Source organism: Salvelinus namaycush, chromosome 20 (assembly GCF_016432855.1).
Source record: "Salvelinus namaycush isolate Seneca chromosome 20, SaNama_1.0, whole genome shotgun sequence".
Lineage (NCBI taxonomy): Eukaryota > Metazoa > Chordata > Actinopteri > Salmoniformes > Salmonidae > Salvelinus > Salvelinus namaycush.
This window is the reverse complement of record NC_052326.1, coordinates 29974637-29989834: the sequence shown is the minus strand read 5'-3', so window position 1 is coordinate 29989834 and position 15198 is coordinate 29974637. Positions and strand designations below refer to the sequence as shown.

Genomic DNA, 15198 nt, shown 5'->3' with positions numbered 1-15198 from the left:
CTGTGTTGTACAGATGTGTTGCTGCTATAGGGGTTTACATAAATGATCTGTTACACTGACTATCTCTGGTCACCACCTGACTGAAAGTGTCGTTCCCTGATGAGGGTGTTTATGTGATTCCTATATGTAATATTCAGGCTGTAGGCCAAGTCACTCTCCACACACTCCAGGCAGATGAGATGCATGACAAAATGAGCCTCAGCGTGTGAGGATGGAAATTGATGTTTCCTCTTTGCAAATTGAATCTTTACAAGCTCTTATCTTCAGCAGCAATATAAAAACAACTATAATTAGTCCTGGACTGTTCCCACGTACTGTAGGATGGTAGGAATTGATACAATGGATCTAAATGTATGTAATCAAATTTGTAAGCAAGTAGGGCACTCATGGGTAGATTATGATTGCAGTATATCACGCAGTGTAGTTCATTTTCAACATTATGTTTCGAGAGGCTAATAAGAGACAAACATATATAGATGAAAGAGACTTTAGTCATCAACCAAAAATCAAATACAAAGAAATACAGTTGAATATGGTCTATTTGTTCTCTGGCAATAATCTCATGGAAAATCACTTCTTAGGATATAGCCATTTCTGAGGATATAGAAAATCAAATTTCTCTGTATACATCTAACAGGGTTTCTGCCACTGCAGAAATATGTATTCAATGTTTATGTATTCCTACTGGTTGTTTGAATTTACATATCAACAAGGTGTTATGCCACTGGTCATGCTTGCATATAGGGGAAAATTGCGGACGTCAATTCTTCCCAGTCCAATAATCCTATCCAAGTGGTAGGTCACGTTCTGAAATAGTGCATTATATTTACAATGTGTCAGAGGTCACTTTGTACATTTCCTATACAGTACCAGTCAAAAGTTTGGACATACCTACTCATTCAAGGGTTTTTCTTTATTTTTACTATTTTCTTCATTGTAGAATAATAGTGAAGACATCACAACTATGAAATAACACATATTGAATCATTTAATTACCAAAAAAGTGTTAAACAAATCAAAATATATTTATATTTGAGATTCTTCAATGTAGCCACCCTTTGCATTCCAGGTAAAGCTGGTTGAGAGAATGTCAAGAGTGTGCAAATCTGTCATCAAGGCAAAGGGTATTTCATTTGTTTAACACTCATGAGAGAAATTAGTAAGCTAGCTAGCTAAATTGCCATAAATGTTTAATGCTTTTTGACCTGTCCCCAAATTAATATAATTTGTTCTGTTATAGTTTGTTTTGATATTTCAACCTGTGTGTCCTGATCGTGACAAAATCAACATGCCTGCGATGGCGCATGCAGGCGCACTCGCGCGTCTGGTTTGGTCAACATGTTAACGATCACATCTGTTACATAATGTGTAGTCATGTAGCCATACTCATCAATCTTCAAACTCACCGTCAAACTTGGTCTTCAGGATATACTCCCTGTAGAACCTCTTGCCATTGCCTGGCTTCAGAGCATCACAGATCTTGGTGGTGGAGTTGGGGCACAGCGACTGCCTCATGTTGTGCAGGGCATGGGCCATGGCATAGACAGCGTTCACCACAAACATGATCTTGGACTCCTGCTCAAACAGGCCGTCCCGCAGAGAGTGCTTCCCACAGGCCAGGTCATGGAGGCTACATTGGAATCTATTCTCCCAGAACTCCCTGAACCAGGGGTTACGTGTGTTGTTGTAGGGATTCAGGCCAGTGAAGTACTCAGCAAACTGGGGGATGGGGTAGGAGGCCAGCTCGATGGTGAAGGCCCCGTCCGCCACAGCCTCGCTGCCCCTCACCACAATCTCCTGCGCCCCCCAGCCATCGCTGGCCACCCAGGTGAAGGACGCGTTCAATCGGTTGGCAGCCACCAGCAGCTCCCGGGCGTCCTCGCTGCGTGTGAAGAGAATGACCACCTTGGCATTGGACTTCTGCCGCAGCGAATGGATCACCTGGTCATAGCTGTAGCGGTTCATCGACCGGCTGACCTTGGCTGAGGTGGCGATACAGATCTGGCGGGCGCGGGCCTCCTGCTGGAAGGCGTCGATGCCCGTCTCGCCGTAGTCGCCCTCCGATGCCACGGTTGACACATAGGTCCAGTTGAAGAAGCGCAGGATCTCTGCCATGGCCTTGGCCTGATAGAAGTCAGGGGGTACCGTGCGGGCAAAGTAGTCATAGCGGCTCTTGTCGCTGAGCTTGGCGCTGGTGGAGGCGTAGCTGATCTGAGGGATCTGGAAGAGACGAAGGAGGTTGGCCACCTGGAGAGAAAGAGAGAGAGGTACTATGAGAGCATGATCAAGATTTAAACAATACTGTAGGGGCTTTATTCGATCCGTATTGCGGAAGTTCAGCGTTACTGCTTGATTTAAATTTAAAAGCAATGGTCCCGGGTTAGCGAAGACTGCATTCAAGGTGACCACTGCATATTTCGTCTCAATCGGAAATGACCTTTACATTTCATGCAATCTGTAACGCTTCAGAGATCCAGATGGAATAGTGCCAAGTCTTTACAGTACCTAGACATTATACCCTAGTAATAGTACTGGTAAAGTATAGTACTTATAACTGTTATACATGTAAAACAATTCACTGAATGAATTATTGGGAGTTCTGATATTTTATTAAATCAAAACATATATTGCTTGTGGGTCATTTCTTTATAACTCAAGTGGTGAAAGGAGCCACATCAGATACAGAATACAGTAATCTCACTAACAGTTTGGCCTAAAGGGACAATCAGTCTCACTCCAATCTGCAGCCTCTCATCGCCCTCTGAGGTCCCTGCAGTGTGTTTCACAACTCTCCTTTCTGCTGATTGTCTGACAACATCCTGGGCTTGCCACGGGCTCCAGGGATGCCCACATAGACTACAACCCAGATCTGTCATATCTGATCTACCACACTGTCGACAACGTCCACCAATAAAACCATGCAATATCTGATGATTCATTGGCTTGCGAGGAAATCATTTTAAGGCTAATTTCCCCCAAATTCGACATATTTTGCCATGGGGCATAGAGAAAATGTTGCAGTTTCAAAGTAAGTTTGCTGCAATTCTACACAATTTGCCACAGGGGTGGAGAATATATATTTTAAACTAATTTCATACAATCCTACACATTTTGCCATAGGGGGGATAGAAATGTTTGCAGTTTTTAAAATGATGTGTGAGTGAGAGTGACTAACAGAATGAATATGGACCTCCTAGTCGGTAATTCGACCATGATTACTACAAGTTTAGATAGCTGGCTAGACTAATTTACCCATCTAAAATGTTTTTGCTGACATGGGCTAATTGAGTTTCTAACCAGGTTTCTATGAAACAAAAATGTTGCGTAAAGTAGATCAGACGGTTGAATAACAGATGAGCCAAAGGCAGCGATTGCCTCACTGAGATATTTATTAAAACTAATGAGATAATATTATACATTACATTGTCGACCCACCAGGTTTTCTGATAAAACATTTTAACAAAAAATTACGACATAAGACTGTAAAAACACCAGTAAATCAACTCCAAGTGACTTTAAATTGTAAAATCTGTTCCGAAGCATTCCCACAAATAATAGAGACATACAGTGCATTCGGAAAGTATTCAGACCCCTTGACTTCTTCAACATTTTGTTACGTTACTAAAATGGATAAAATAGTTTTTTGTCCTCATCAATCTACACACAATCTCCCATAATGACATCAAAAACAGGTTTTCAGATTAAAAAAAAAAATACACTGGAAATAACACATTTACATAAGTATTCAGACCCTTTACTCAGTACTTTCTTGAAGCACCTTTGGCAGCGATTACAGCCTCGAGTCTTCTTGGGTATTATGCTACAAGCACACCTGTATTTGGGGAGTTTCTCCCATTCTTCTCTGCAGATCCTCAGGTTGGATGGGGACTGTTGCTGTACAGCTATTTTCAGGTCTCTCTAGAGATGTTTGATCGGTTTCAAGTCCGGGCTCTGGCTGGGCCACTCAAGGACATTCAGACACTTCTCCCGAAGCCACTCCTGCGGTGTCTTGGCTGTGTGCTTAGGGTCGCTGTCCTGTTGGAAGGTGTACATTCGCTCCAGTCTGAGGTCCTGAGCGCTCTGTAGCAGGTTTTCATCAAGGATCTCTCTGTACTTTGCTCCGTTCATCTTTCCCTCGATCCTGACTAGTCTCCCAGTCCATGACGCTGAAAAACATCACCACAGCATGTGCTGCCACCACCATGCTTCACCGTAGGGATGGTGCCAGGTTTCCTCCAGACGTGATGCTTGGCATTCAGGCCAAATAATTCAATCTTGGTTTCATCAGACCAAAGAATCTTGTTTGTCATGGTCTGATAGTCTTTAGGTGTCTTTTGGCAAACTCCAAGTGCGCTGTCATGTGCCTTTTACTGAGGAGTGGCCTTCTGGAAGGTTCTCCCATCTCCACAGAGGAACTCTGGAGCTCTGTCAGAGTGACCATCAGGTTCTTGGTCACCTCCCTGACCAAGGCCCTTTTCCCCCGATTGCTCAGTTTGGCCAGGCGGCCAGCTCTCGGAAAAGTCTTTGTGGTTGCAAACTTCTTACATTTAAGAATGATGGTTCTTGGGGACCTTCAAAGCTGCAGAAATGTTTTGGTATCCTTCCCCAGAGCTGTGCCACGACACAATCCTGTCTCGGAGCTCTACGGTCAATTCCTTCAACCTCATGGCTTAGTTTTTGCTCTGACATGCACTGTCAACTGTGGGACCTTATATAGACAGGTGTGTGCCTTTCCAAATCATGTCCAATCAATTGAATTTACCACAGGTGGACTCCAATCAAGTGGTAGAAAATCTCAAGAATGATCAATGATAACAGGATGCACCCGAGCTCAATTTTGACTCTCACAGCAAAATGTCTGAATACGTATGTAAATAAGGTATTTAATTTTTTTTATTCTATAAATTTGACAACATTTCTAAAAACCTGTTTTCATTTTGTCATTATAGTGTATTGTGTGTAGATTGATGAGGAAAAATATGAATTTAATCAATTTTAGAATAAGGCTGAAACAAAATGTGGAAAAAGTCAAGAGGTCTGAATACTTTCTGAAGGGTCCCTTCCTGTTACCATTGATTGATAGTATACAAATGTACCATTTTAGAAAAATTGTATATCTGTTTGGGCTTCTTGTGGTCAATTTGCAGTCTAGAAATTATTTATTATTATGTTCCAGCCCCCTGACCATCCATTCAAGAGAAAATCGGTCCGCGACTGAATCTAGTTGATGATCTATGGCTAGACTCTAGACTCTAAACCTCAGAATGTCATATATGGTGACTTATATTGTCATAGTATGTCACAGGACATATTGCAACACTTTTACAGTAATATGTAACTAAAATCACCTGTTCTTTGTACAAGAGGTGGCAGTCAAACCATATTCAAAATTGTTATGTTTTATGCATGTTGCTATAGAAACTGTTAAAAGACACAGATGAGAAGTCCTCTGTCTGTGTGCTGAATGGTTAATATTTGAAAAGTATGCTACCCTAGAGGCTTCCTGCCTGGCTCACTAGAGATTCCCTGACTAGGAACTCTAGTTACTATTGCCATGAAACATTCCCCAAAAACCTCTTCTTCCCTAACCCACCTCGACAGGCTTTTAAAACGCATGTACAGACAGCTGGCAGCAGCCTGTTCTCTCTCTCCTAGGAGAATGGGAGGACACACTTAAGTGGTAACTAAAAGTACAACTTCTAACTTTCATTTAAAAAAATAACTTCTTAGATTAGCACTACCAACAACCTTAAGTTTGCTCAATTGTCGTACAACACTGATTTTAAATGGGATTTATGCAGCCCTTACATCATTTACAAGGCATATAAATGCAGTCCAGGAATGGCAATAAACAATGCCTTAGCACTTCGACTCACTTGACAGATTTCACTTTTTCAAAAACACTATAATCATAAGAGAGAAATAAAATAAAATTGGGACAGAATATGCAGAGCCTCGGCTGATGGTGTAGGCATAGGACATGCGTAGCAGACCCATTAAAGTGTCACAAGCTAAGTCCACACATGGACACACTACTGAGCTTACTGTGACTTGGAATGGAAAAACTTAAGATCAGCATCAACAGAAAATGGTGTACATTTATACAAGTATACTCTGCAACTAAATATGCATTTGTCAAAATTATTAGATAATTTCCAATCAAGATTTCGTTTTTCTTTCATCAAGCTTCTGAAGTCTCTTCCCCGTGCATCTTTTCCCTGTTTTTATAAAATCCATACACAGTCCCAGAGGAGGAGATAAAGTGTAACCCAAAGGCCATGTCAAGGATTCAGTGGTGTTCTGGGCATTGATTAAAACCATTTATCTGACTTATCATTATCAGACTTCCTCACCACTCATATATGTGAATGCTGTCAGGCCCATTTGAGTGATACCTATAACAGATTGTGGCCAGTGCTTTGGGGAATGACATGATTCACCCATCCCTCACATCTCCAGCATTTTGATTAATTTGCTCAGAGGCAACTCTAAACTTTTGGGCAAATGACTGATCTGTCAGTCTAGTAGACATAGACAATTACACTTCAATACAGAATACTCCTATGTATTGGGCAAGAAATATCTTTCACACGGTTTACATGCCTTGAATCACCTCTGTATAACACACATAGGTATTATTGATTAACTTCTAATCCAGTTCTATATTCACTTTGTACTGCAGCCTAGCTGACTTAAACATGTTAGACATGCAGCTCATACTATTCCCGACACGCTGAGTCTCCTCCTCAGTGAGAGAGCTCTGTATTTAATTACGAAAATTAGGAAGCAGGCAGGGAGAGGATTTGCATTGGAAGAGTCTGCTATAGAGAGGAGTACCTGGAAAGTGGTTCACTCCAGAGCAATGGTAATACACAGCCTGAGTGTGGAAAGAGGGATAGATAGCAGGCTTTTCAGCTCTCATGTATTCTGAACACAGAAAGAAACCCAGCACAGTGGAAGAACAGAGTGCCTAAAGGTAAGAAGACAAAAACACAGCCGAGCACCATGTCCACGGCTCAGTATCAAAACACAGCAACGTGAGTAAAAGTACAGGACTAGAGAGTGTTGCAAAACTCTTTATTACATTAATACTAGACATCTCTGAAGTGGTCATTTACACTTGGTGCGTTTGGGAAATGTCCCCAGTGCAATATTAGAGGGAAGAGTACATTTTTAAAAATGCAAATGTATAAAATAAAAACTGAAATACCTTATTTACATAAGTATTCAGACCCTTTGCTATGATAATCGAAATTGAGCTCAGGTGCATCCTGTTTCCATTGATCATCCTTGAGATGTTTCTACAACTTGATTCCACCTGTGGTAACTTCAATTGATTGGACATGATTTGGAAAGGCACACACCTGTCTACATAAGGCCCCACAGTTGACAGTGCATTTCAGAGCAAAAACTAAGCCATAAGGTCGAAGGAATTGTCCGTAGAGCTCCGAGACAGGATTGTGTCGAAGCACAGATCTGGGGAATGGTACCAAAACTTTTCTGCAGCTTTGAAGGTCTCCAAGAACACAGTGGCCACCAGCATTCTTAAATGGAAGAAGTATGGAACCAACAAAACTCTTCCTAGAGTTGGCCGCCCTGCCAAACTGAGAAATCAGGGGAGAAGGTCCTTGGTCAGGGAGGTGATCAAGAACCCAATGGTCCCTCTGATAGAGCTCCCAAGTTCCTCTGTGCAGATGGGCAAACCTTCCAGAAGGACAACCATCTCTGCAGCACTCCACCAATCAGGCCTTTATGGTAGAGTGGCCAGACAGAAGCCACTCCTCAGTAAAAGGTACATGACAACCCGCTTGGAGTTTGCCAAAGGGCACCTAAAGACTCTCAGACCATGAGAAACAAGATTCTCTGGTTTGATGAAACCAAGATTGAACTCTTTGGCTTGAATTCCAAGCGTCACATCTGGAGGAAACATGGCACCATCCCTACAGTGAAGCATGGTGGCAGCATCATGCTGCGGGGATGTTTTTCAGCGTCAGGGACTGGGAGACTAGTCTTAGCAAAGTACAGAGAGATCCTTGAACCTGCTCTAGAGCGCTCAGGACCTCAGACTGGGGCAAAGGTTCACCTTCCAACAGGACAACGACTGTAAGCACTCAGCCAAGACAATGCAGGAGTGGCTTCGGGACAAGTCTCTGAATGTCCTTGAGTGGCCCAGCCAGAGCCTGGACTTGAACCCGATCGAACATCTCTAAAGAGACCTGAAAATAGCTGTGCAGCAACGCTCCCCATCCAAACTGACAGAGCTTGAGAGGATCTGCAGAGAAGAATGGGAGAAACTCCCCAAATACAGGTGTGCCAAGCGTGTAGCGTCATACCCAAGAAGGCAATAATCGCTGTAAACGCTGCCAAAGGTGATTCAACAAAGTACCGAGTAAAGCGTCTGAATACTTAAATTAGCACACCATTTTTTTTTTTGCTTTGTCATTATGGGGTACTGTGTGTAGGAAAAAAACGATTTAATACATTTGAGAATAAGGCTGTAACTTAACAATATGTAGAAAAAGTCAAGGGGTCTGAATACTTTCCGAAGGCATTGTATTTGATGACACCGTGTGAAGTATCTTATCTATTCCTTTTGATCAATTGCATTGATTAATACTACATGAAAATCATTTTCAAACTGCATTTGTACAAGATGAGCAAAAATGATCAACAGCAGCAGCCAGTGTTTTTACTGGCTCATAAATATTCCTGTAGGAAGCAGCAGCCTTCACCTCGGCACTGTGTTGACGGTGTTACTATCACCAGACAATCTTCCCCATGTGATTCATGGCCTATGTGCACCTCATTGGTCTGGATATTTGCTAGACATGTGCTGGTTCTGTTAAAGAATAAAGGACATCCAGCGGCTGAGTGAACAGAGAGAGGGAAGAGATAAGGGAGATTGTGAGATAAAGAGGGAGTGGGAAGAGAGAGGAAGGGAAAGAGAGGCCAGAGAGAGAAGAAGAGGGAGAGAGAGGGAGAGAGACTGTCCAAGCTCACAATGGCACAACCTCATGGAGATGTCATGATTTTTTCAACCTGAAAGCCGACCTACTCTTCCTGGAAGGCTGTCTCAGTGTGCCTCTGCAGCAACAACACATTTTCCCACTGCAGCCGTCCTGGGCCATGCTCACTATCACATATGCACAGCAGCACACTCACACACTCTCAAACAAACATTTGCAAACACACACATGCACTCAGTGGCGTACCAGAGTTTCACAACCAAATCAAGGCCCGTCTGGACCGCACCAAATCCGAACCAAACATAGTCGTCTATGATTGGTTCAGATTTGGTCTGGACCAGACCAAAAACCAATGTCCGTGGATGTGGAAATCAAGGCCAGTCCGGACTGCACCAAAAATAAACGTTCAAAAGGCTTCAGTCTGTGCTTACTGTGGTGCCTACAGTGAATGCCCATCTATGTGGCAAGCCTAATGTTTGTAAAATACACTGTTTGTAAAACACAAAAAAAGATAATAAAAAGAGACTTCTAAAAGACGTTGTCTCGTGCTTACTGGGGTGTAGCCTAACATGTCAGCCCACAATGGAATGTTATGAATGCCCATCCATGTGGTAGCAGTGGCGTGCCGTGGGCCTGGGGCCTGGGCCTTCAGTGAGGTACTACACAGTCCCACCCGAATTAATTCACCTCTTATTACCATCATTATGATGCCATGGCTCTAGACACTATACATTTAGACAGAAACGCAGTATAACCAGGCGTTGCGTCACCTTGAAATTGACAAATTGACATTTTTGGGTAAACAGTGTTTACCCAAAAACATGACACAATCAATGAGTCTTTTCAATATTTCCCTTCACCTTTTCATTGTGCAGCTCCGTTGCCCTGCGCGCTTGTTCTTTGAGCTGTAGATCCACTCCGGTGTCCCCAAAAGTTTTCAAAAGCACCATTGCTTGTAAGTGCCCAGCCTTATGTCTCGTTGCTGCCTTGGTTAGACAACTCAAGTTTGCAAAGCCAGTGTGGCTCCAAACACCAAATCGATCACTTGCAAATAATAGGCATTCCCAGCAGTACAGTTTGCAGTGCTTCTCGGAGCCTGTGAGCCATTGACAGCGCTCGTAGTTGAAACTTTGAAAGTGGCGAGCGAACGAACCCCTTTCCCGCCTGTGACAGGCTTTGTGGCGTCGGGCGACCTCTCCTTACAATGTCTAACTTTTCTTGAAAAGTTCGTCTTGAGAATGGCGTTATAATTATATCCTCGACCAAATCGATATCTTCTCCTCCTTCCGCCATTGTGGGTTGAAAAAACAGCTTAGTAGTATGCGAATTAATTCGTTTATCAAATTCAGTTTCCTAGATCTGCATAGACCTGCCCATAGGACCTGCCTCTCAATATTGGTAATCCAATCAAAAGACGTGCACGCACTACGCCTGCTAGCTGGCTCCTGTGTAACACTGGAGCCAGCCAGCAGGCGTACAATAGCCAACTCTAAAGCTGATTGGTTGACACTAAATTTTCATTTCCATTCACTATAAGCTACAAGCGCCCGCACTGTTGATTCTGAAGGCCTGAGGGCAGATTTTAGACCCCTGGCAACACATGATGGCTGAATATGATTGGATAAAAGATCTAACATAAAGACCAGCCCTCCAAATCTCAACCTGGAGCTGGAAGCAGTGCAACCAAGAGGAAAGCTATGAAATGAAGAGTATAACTCTTACTCTGGGGAATAATTTAATACATATTTGTGGGAAAATATATTTAAAAAAAAAAAAATTATACTCTGATGATGTTTAGGCCAGCAGAGAAGGCCTTGCAGGCCCTGACGGCCCACCACTGTGTGGTAGGCCCACCACTTGTAAAACAGGCTGTTGCATTGGTTTTATTAGTCCTGATTCCTGTGACTAATCATTTTGGCTATTTAAGCACTGAAAAGCAGCTATCCAACTTCATCAGGAGTTATCGCGAGCCTATTTACAATGTGTTTACATAGCAGGAAATGCTCAGCTTGTCAAAAACTGACGCATACAAACTTGAAAAAAGTGATCATGACAATGGGGTGAAACTCCTGGACAACAGTTGAGATTGTCCATTTTCCTTTGACCTGTCCTCTTTTTAGGATATGACGTTTGTTATCATGGCAGTGCATTTTTTATTTGATTAGGTGCCCTTTAGGTTAGGCTATTTGATCTGAGAAACCTGCATTATGTAAAAAGTCTCCTTCTGATTACATTGTCATACATTTTATCTCCATTCTGTAGGCTACAGAAAAAGCCACATACGCTTTCTACCATATCCTATATCTGCTACATGACTTATGTTAGATTTTTTTTTTTGACAAAACGTTGGTGGAGCGCTGCAGAGACGCATCTGTCCAACAGAGAGGTGCGCCGTGAATGGACAAGCAAAAATATTATGCGCCCCTGCCTTTGACAAAGTGGGCACTGCTTATCACATGGTGGCATCAGCAATCACCTAAAAAGCCCATATGCCACTGGTTGAGAGAAATTGTCATTATTTTTGGGGAAATTATGTGAGGTTTAATGTGTTATTGTTGGAGGTGCATCTTGGTCAGTTTACCTCAGAAAATGACACCCTCGTCAATCTGACACCATAGGCAGCCGCCTAATGCTGCCTAATGAGATAACAAGGTTGACGAAATCAGAGCAAGCGTTGCTTTCTAGAGAGACATCAGGGATTGTAACATACTCTGTTTCACGGAAACATGGCTCTCTTGGGATATGCTGTCGGAGTCGGTACAGCCACCTGCATTCTTTGTGAGTCGCGCCGACAGGAATAAATATCTCTCCGGGAAGAAGAAGGGCGGGAGTGTATGTTTCATGATTAACAACTCATGGTGTAATTGTAACAGCATACAGGAACTCCAAGTCCTTTTGTTCACCTGACCTAGAATTCCTCACAATCAAATTCCGACCGTATTATCTCCCAAGAAAATTCTCTTTGGTTATTGTCACAGCCGTGTAAATCCCCCCTCAAGCAGATACCACAACGGCCCTCAAGGAACTTCGGTGAGTGAGTTATAGGAGATGTTGTACCCACTGTGACTATTAAAATCTACCCTAACTATAAACCGTGGATAGATGGCGGCATTCGCACAAAACTGAAAGCGCGAACAACTGCATTTAACCATGGAAAGGTGACTGGGAATATGGCCGAATACAAACAGTGTAGTTATTCCATCCGCAAGGCAATCAAACAAGCAAAAGGTTAGTATAGTGACAAAGTGGAGTCGCAATTAAACAGCTCAGACACGAGACATATGTGGCAGGGTCTACAGACAATCACGGACTAAAAAAGGAAAACAAGCCACGTCACGGATACTGACGTCTTGCTTCCAGACAAACTAAACACCTTCTTTGCCCACTTTTTAGGATAATACAGTGCCACCGACGCAGCCCGCTACCAAGGACTGTGGGCTCTCCTTCTCCATGCCTGACGTGAGTAAGACATTTAAACGTGTTAACCATCGCAAGACTACCGGGCCAGACGGCATCCCCAGCCACGTCCTCAGAGCATGCGCAGACCAGCTGGCTGGAGTGTTTACGGATATATTCAATCTCTCCCTAATCCAGTCTGCTATCCCCACATGCTTCAAGATGGCCACCATTGTTCCTGTACCCAATAATGTAAAGGTAACTGAACTAAATGACTATCCCCCATAGCACTCACTTCTGTCATCATGAAGTGCTTTGAGAGACTTGTTAAGGATCATATCACCTTCACCTTACCTCACCCTGGACTCACTTCAATTTGCTTCCCGCCCCAATAGGTCTACAAACGATGAAATTGCCATCACACTGCACACTGCCCTATCCCATCTGGACAAGAGGAATACCTACAGTGGGGCAAAAAAGTATTTAGTCAGCCACCAATTGTGCAAGTTCTCCCACTTAAAAAGATGAGAGAGGCCTGTAATTTTCATCATAGGTACACTTCAACTATGACAGACAAAATGAGAAAAAAAAATCCAGAAAATCACATTGTAGGATTTTTTATGAATTTATTTGCAAATTATGGTGGAAAATAAGTATTTGGTCAATAACAAAAGTTTATCTCAATACTTTGTTATATACCCTTTGTTGGCAATGACAGAGGTCAAACATTTTCTGTAAGTCTTCACAAGGTTTTCACACACTGTTGCTGGTATTTTGGCCCATTCCTCCATGCAGATCTCCTCTAGAGCAGTGATGTTTTGGGGCTGTTGCTGGGCAACACGGACTTTCAACTCCCTCCAAAGAATTTCTATGGGGTTGAGATCTGGAGACTGGCTAGGCCACTCCAGGACCTTGAAATGCTTCTTACGAAGCCACTCCTTCGTTGCCCTTTAACGCTTTATTGCCGACATGGAGCCCCGCCGATCCATCACGACTGGTCTGCCGACGTAATTGTCCGAGGAGGTTTCAACAGGCTTTTCCATTGCGACGTTGTCGAAGACCAATCTGCTATCCCCGGCCTGCTAGCTTTCTGAATCGCCGTGTCTCCAGCTCACCTAGCGTAGTAGCGACTACCGAATGGCTCCCTGACTCACCTATTGCTACTCATTGGACCCTAGGATCACTCAGCTACACATGCCTCTCCCTAATATCAATATGCCTTGTCTACTGCTGTTTAGGTTAGTTATTATTGTTTTATTTCACTGTAGAGCCCCCGGCCCCTCCCAACATGCCTTAGACAGCTCTTTTGTCTCACCTCCCACACATGCGGAGACCTCACCTGGCTTAACCTGTTGAGGACAGAGGGCGCTGTTTTCACTTTGGGGGAAAATCGTGCCCAATTTAAACGGCCTCGTACTCAATTCTTGCTCGTACAATATGCATATTATTATTACTATTGGATAGAAAACACTCTCTAGTTTCTAAAACCGTTTGAATTATATCTGTGAGTAAAACAGAACTCCTTTTGCAGCAAACTTCCTGACAGGAAGTGGAAAATCTGAAATCGATGCACTGTTCTAGGGCCTGCCTATTAATGGCCTTGATATTTATTAGAATACATGCACTTCATACGTCTTCCACGTCTTCCAGGCAGTGAGAGAAGAAATGGAGTGTGTAACTTGATCTGGGGTTGAATAATAGCTCTCGGCATGACGTGTCACCAGTTTCCTGTTTTCTGGAGAGCGCGTGAAGGGACCTGGATTTGCCTTCTGATAAGCTGTCGTTATGGACGACTAATATCTCCGGCTTTGATTTTATTTGATACATGTGACAATATCATCGTAAAGTATGTTTTTTCAATATAGTTTTATTAGATTATTGAAATTTATTCGGGACGTTAGGCGTGTTGCGTTGTGTGCCTTTGTTCAGGAAGGAGAGCTTAGCGCCACTTTGCTAGCTTTCCGTGCTAATTGACTGGAGAAGAGGACATTCTAAATCCAAACAACGATTGTTCCCGACAAAGGACCCCTTGTACAACATTCTGATGAAAGATCATCAAAAGTAGGACCCATTTTATGATGCTATTTCATATATCTGTCGAACATGTGAAATAGTCGTTTGCGCCCAGAGTTTGGGCACTCTCTCGCTATACCTAAGCTGGATGTCGTAATGAAGTTATTTTTAGAATTCTAACACGCCGATTGCATTAAGAACTAGTGTATCTATAATTTCCTATACAACATGTATTTTCTAGCAACGTTTATGAATAGTTATTTGGTCAGAATAGTTGGAGTGTCAAAAATATCCGCACATTCTGGGAAAAAGATGCTACGTTAGCACAATGTATAACCACTGATTTCAGCTCTAAATATGCACATTTTCGAACAAAACATAAGTGTATGTATAACCTGATGTTATAGGACTGTCATCTGATGAAGCTTATCAAGGTTAGTCAAATTATATATCTTTTGCTGGTTTATTCGCTATCGCTAACGTGCCTATTGCTATCGCTAACGTGCCTTGATGAATGAATGCGGTAGTGTGGTAGGCTATTGTAGTAAGCTAATATAATGCTATATTGTGTTTTCACTGTAAAACACTTAAAAAATCAGAAATATTGGCTGGATTCACAAGATGTTTGTCTTTCATTTGCTGTACACCATTGATTTTTCAGAAATGTTGGTTCTTGGTTAGTTAGGTTCGCTTTGTGCATGCTACCTGTGCTGTGAAAAATGTCTGTCCTTTTTTGTATTTGGTGGTAAGCTAACATAAATATATGTGGTGTTTTCGCTGTAAAACGTTTTAAAAATCGGACATGTTGACTGGATTCACAAGA

The 15198-nt window shown here is 42.7% G+C and overlaps 1 protein-coding gene across 1 annotated transcript in view; it reads right to left on the bottom strand.

Annotated features, from left to right (window-relative positions):
• LOC120065219 (metabotropic glutamate receptor 2-like) overlaps window positions 1–15198 on the bottom strand; it is a 69137-nt gene that overhangs the window by 22222 nt on the left and 31717 nt on the right. Inside the window, exon 2 of the mRNA XM_039016020.1 lies at window positions 1407–2247. Within this exon, the coding sequence (XP_038871948.1) occupies window positions 1407–2247 (841 nt within the window). The remainder of the gene's footprint in view (window positions 1–1406; window positions 2248–15198) is intronic.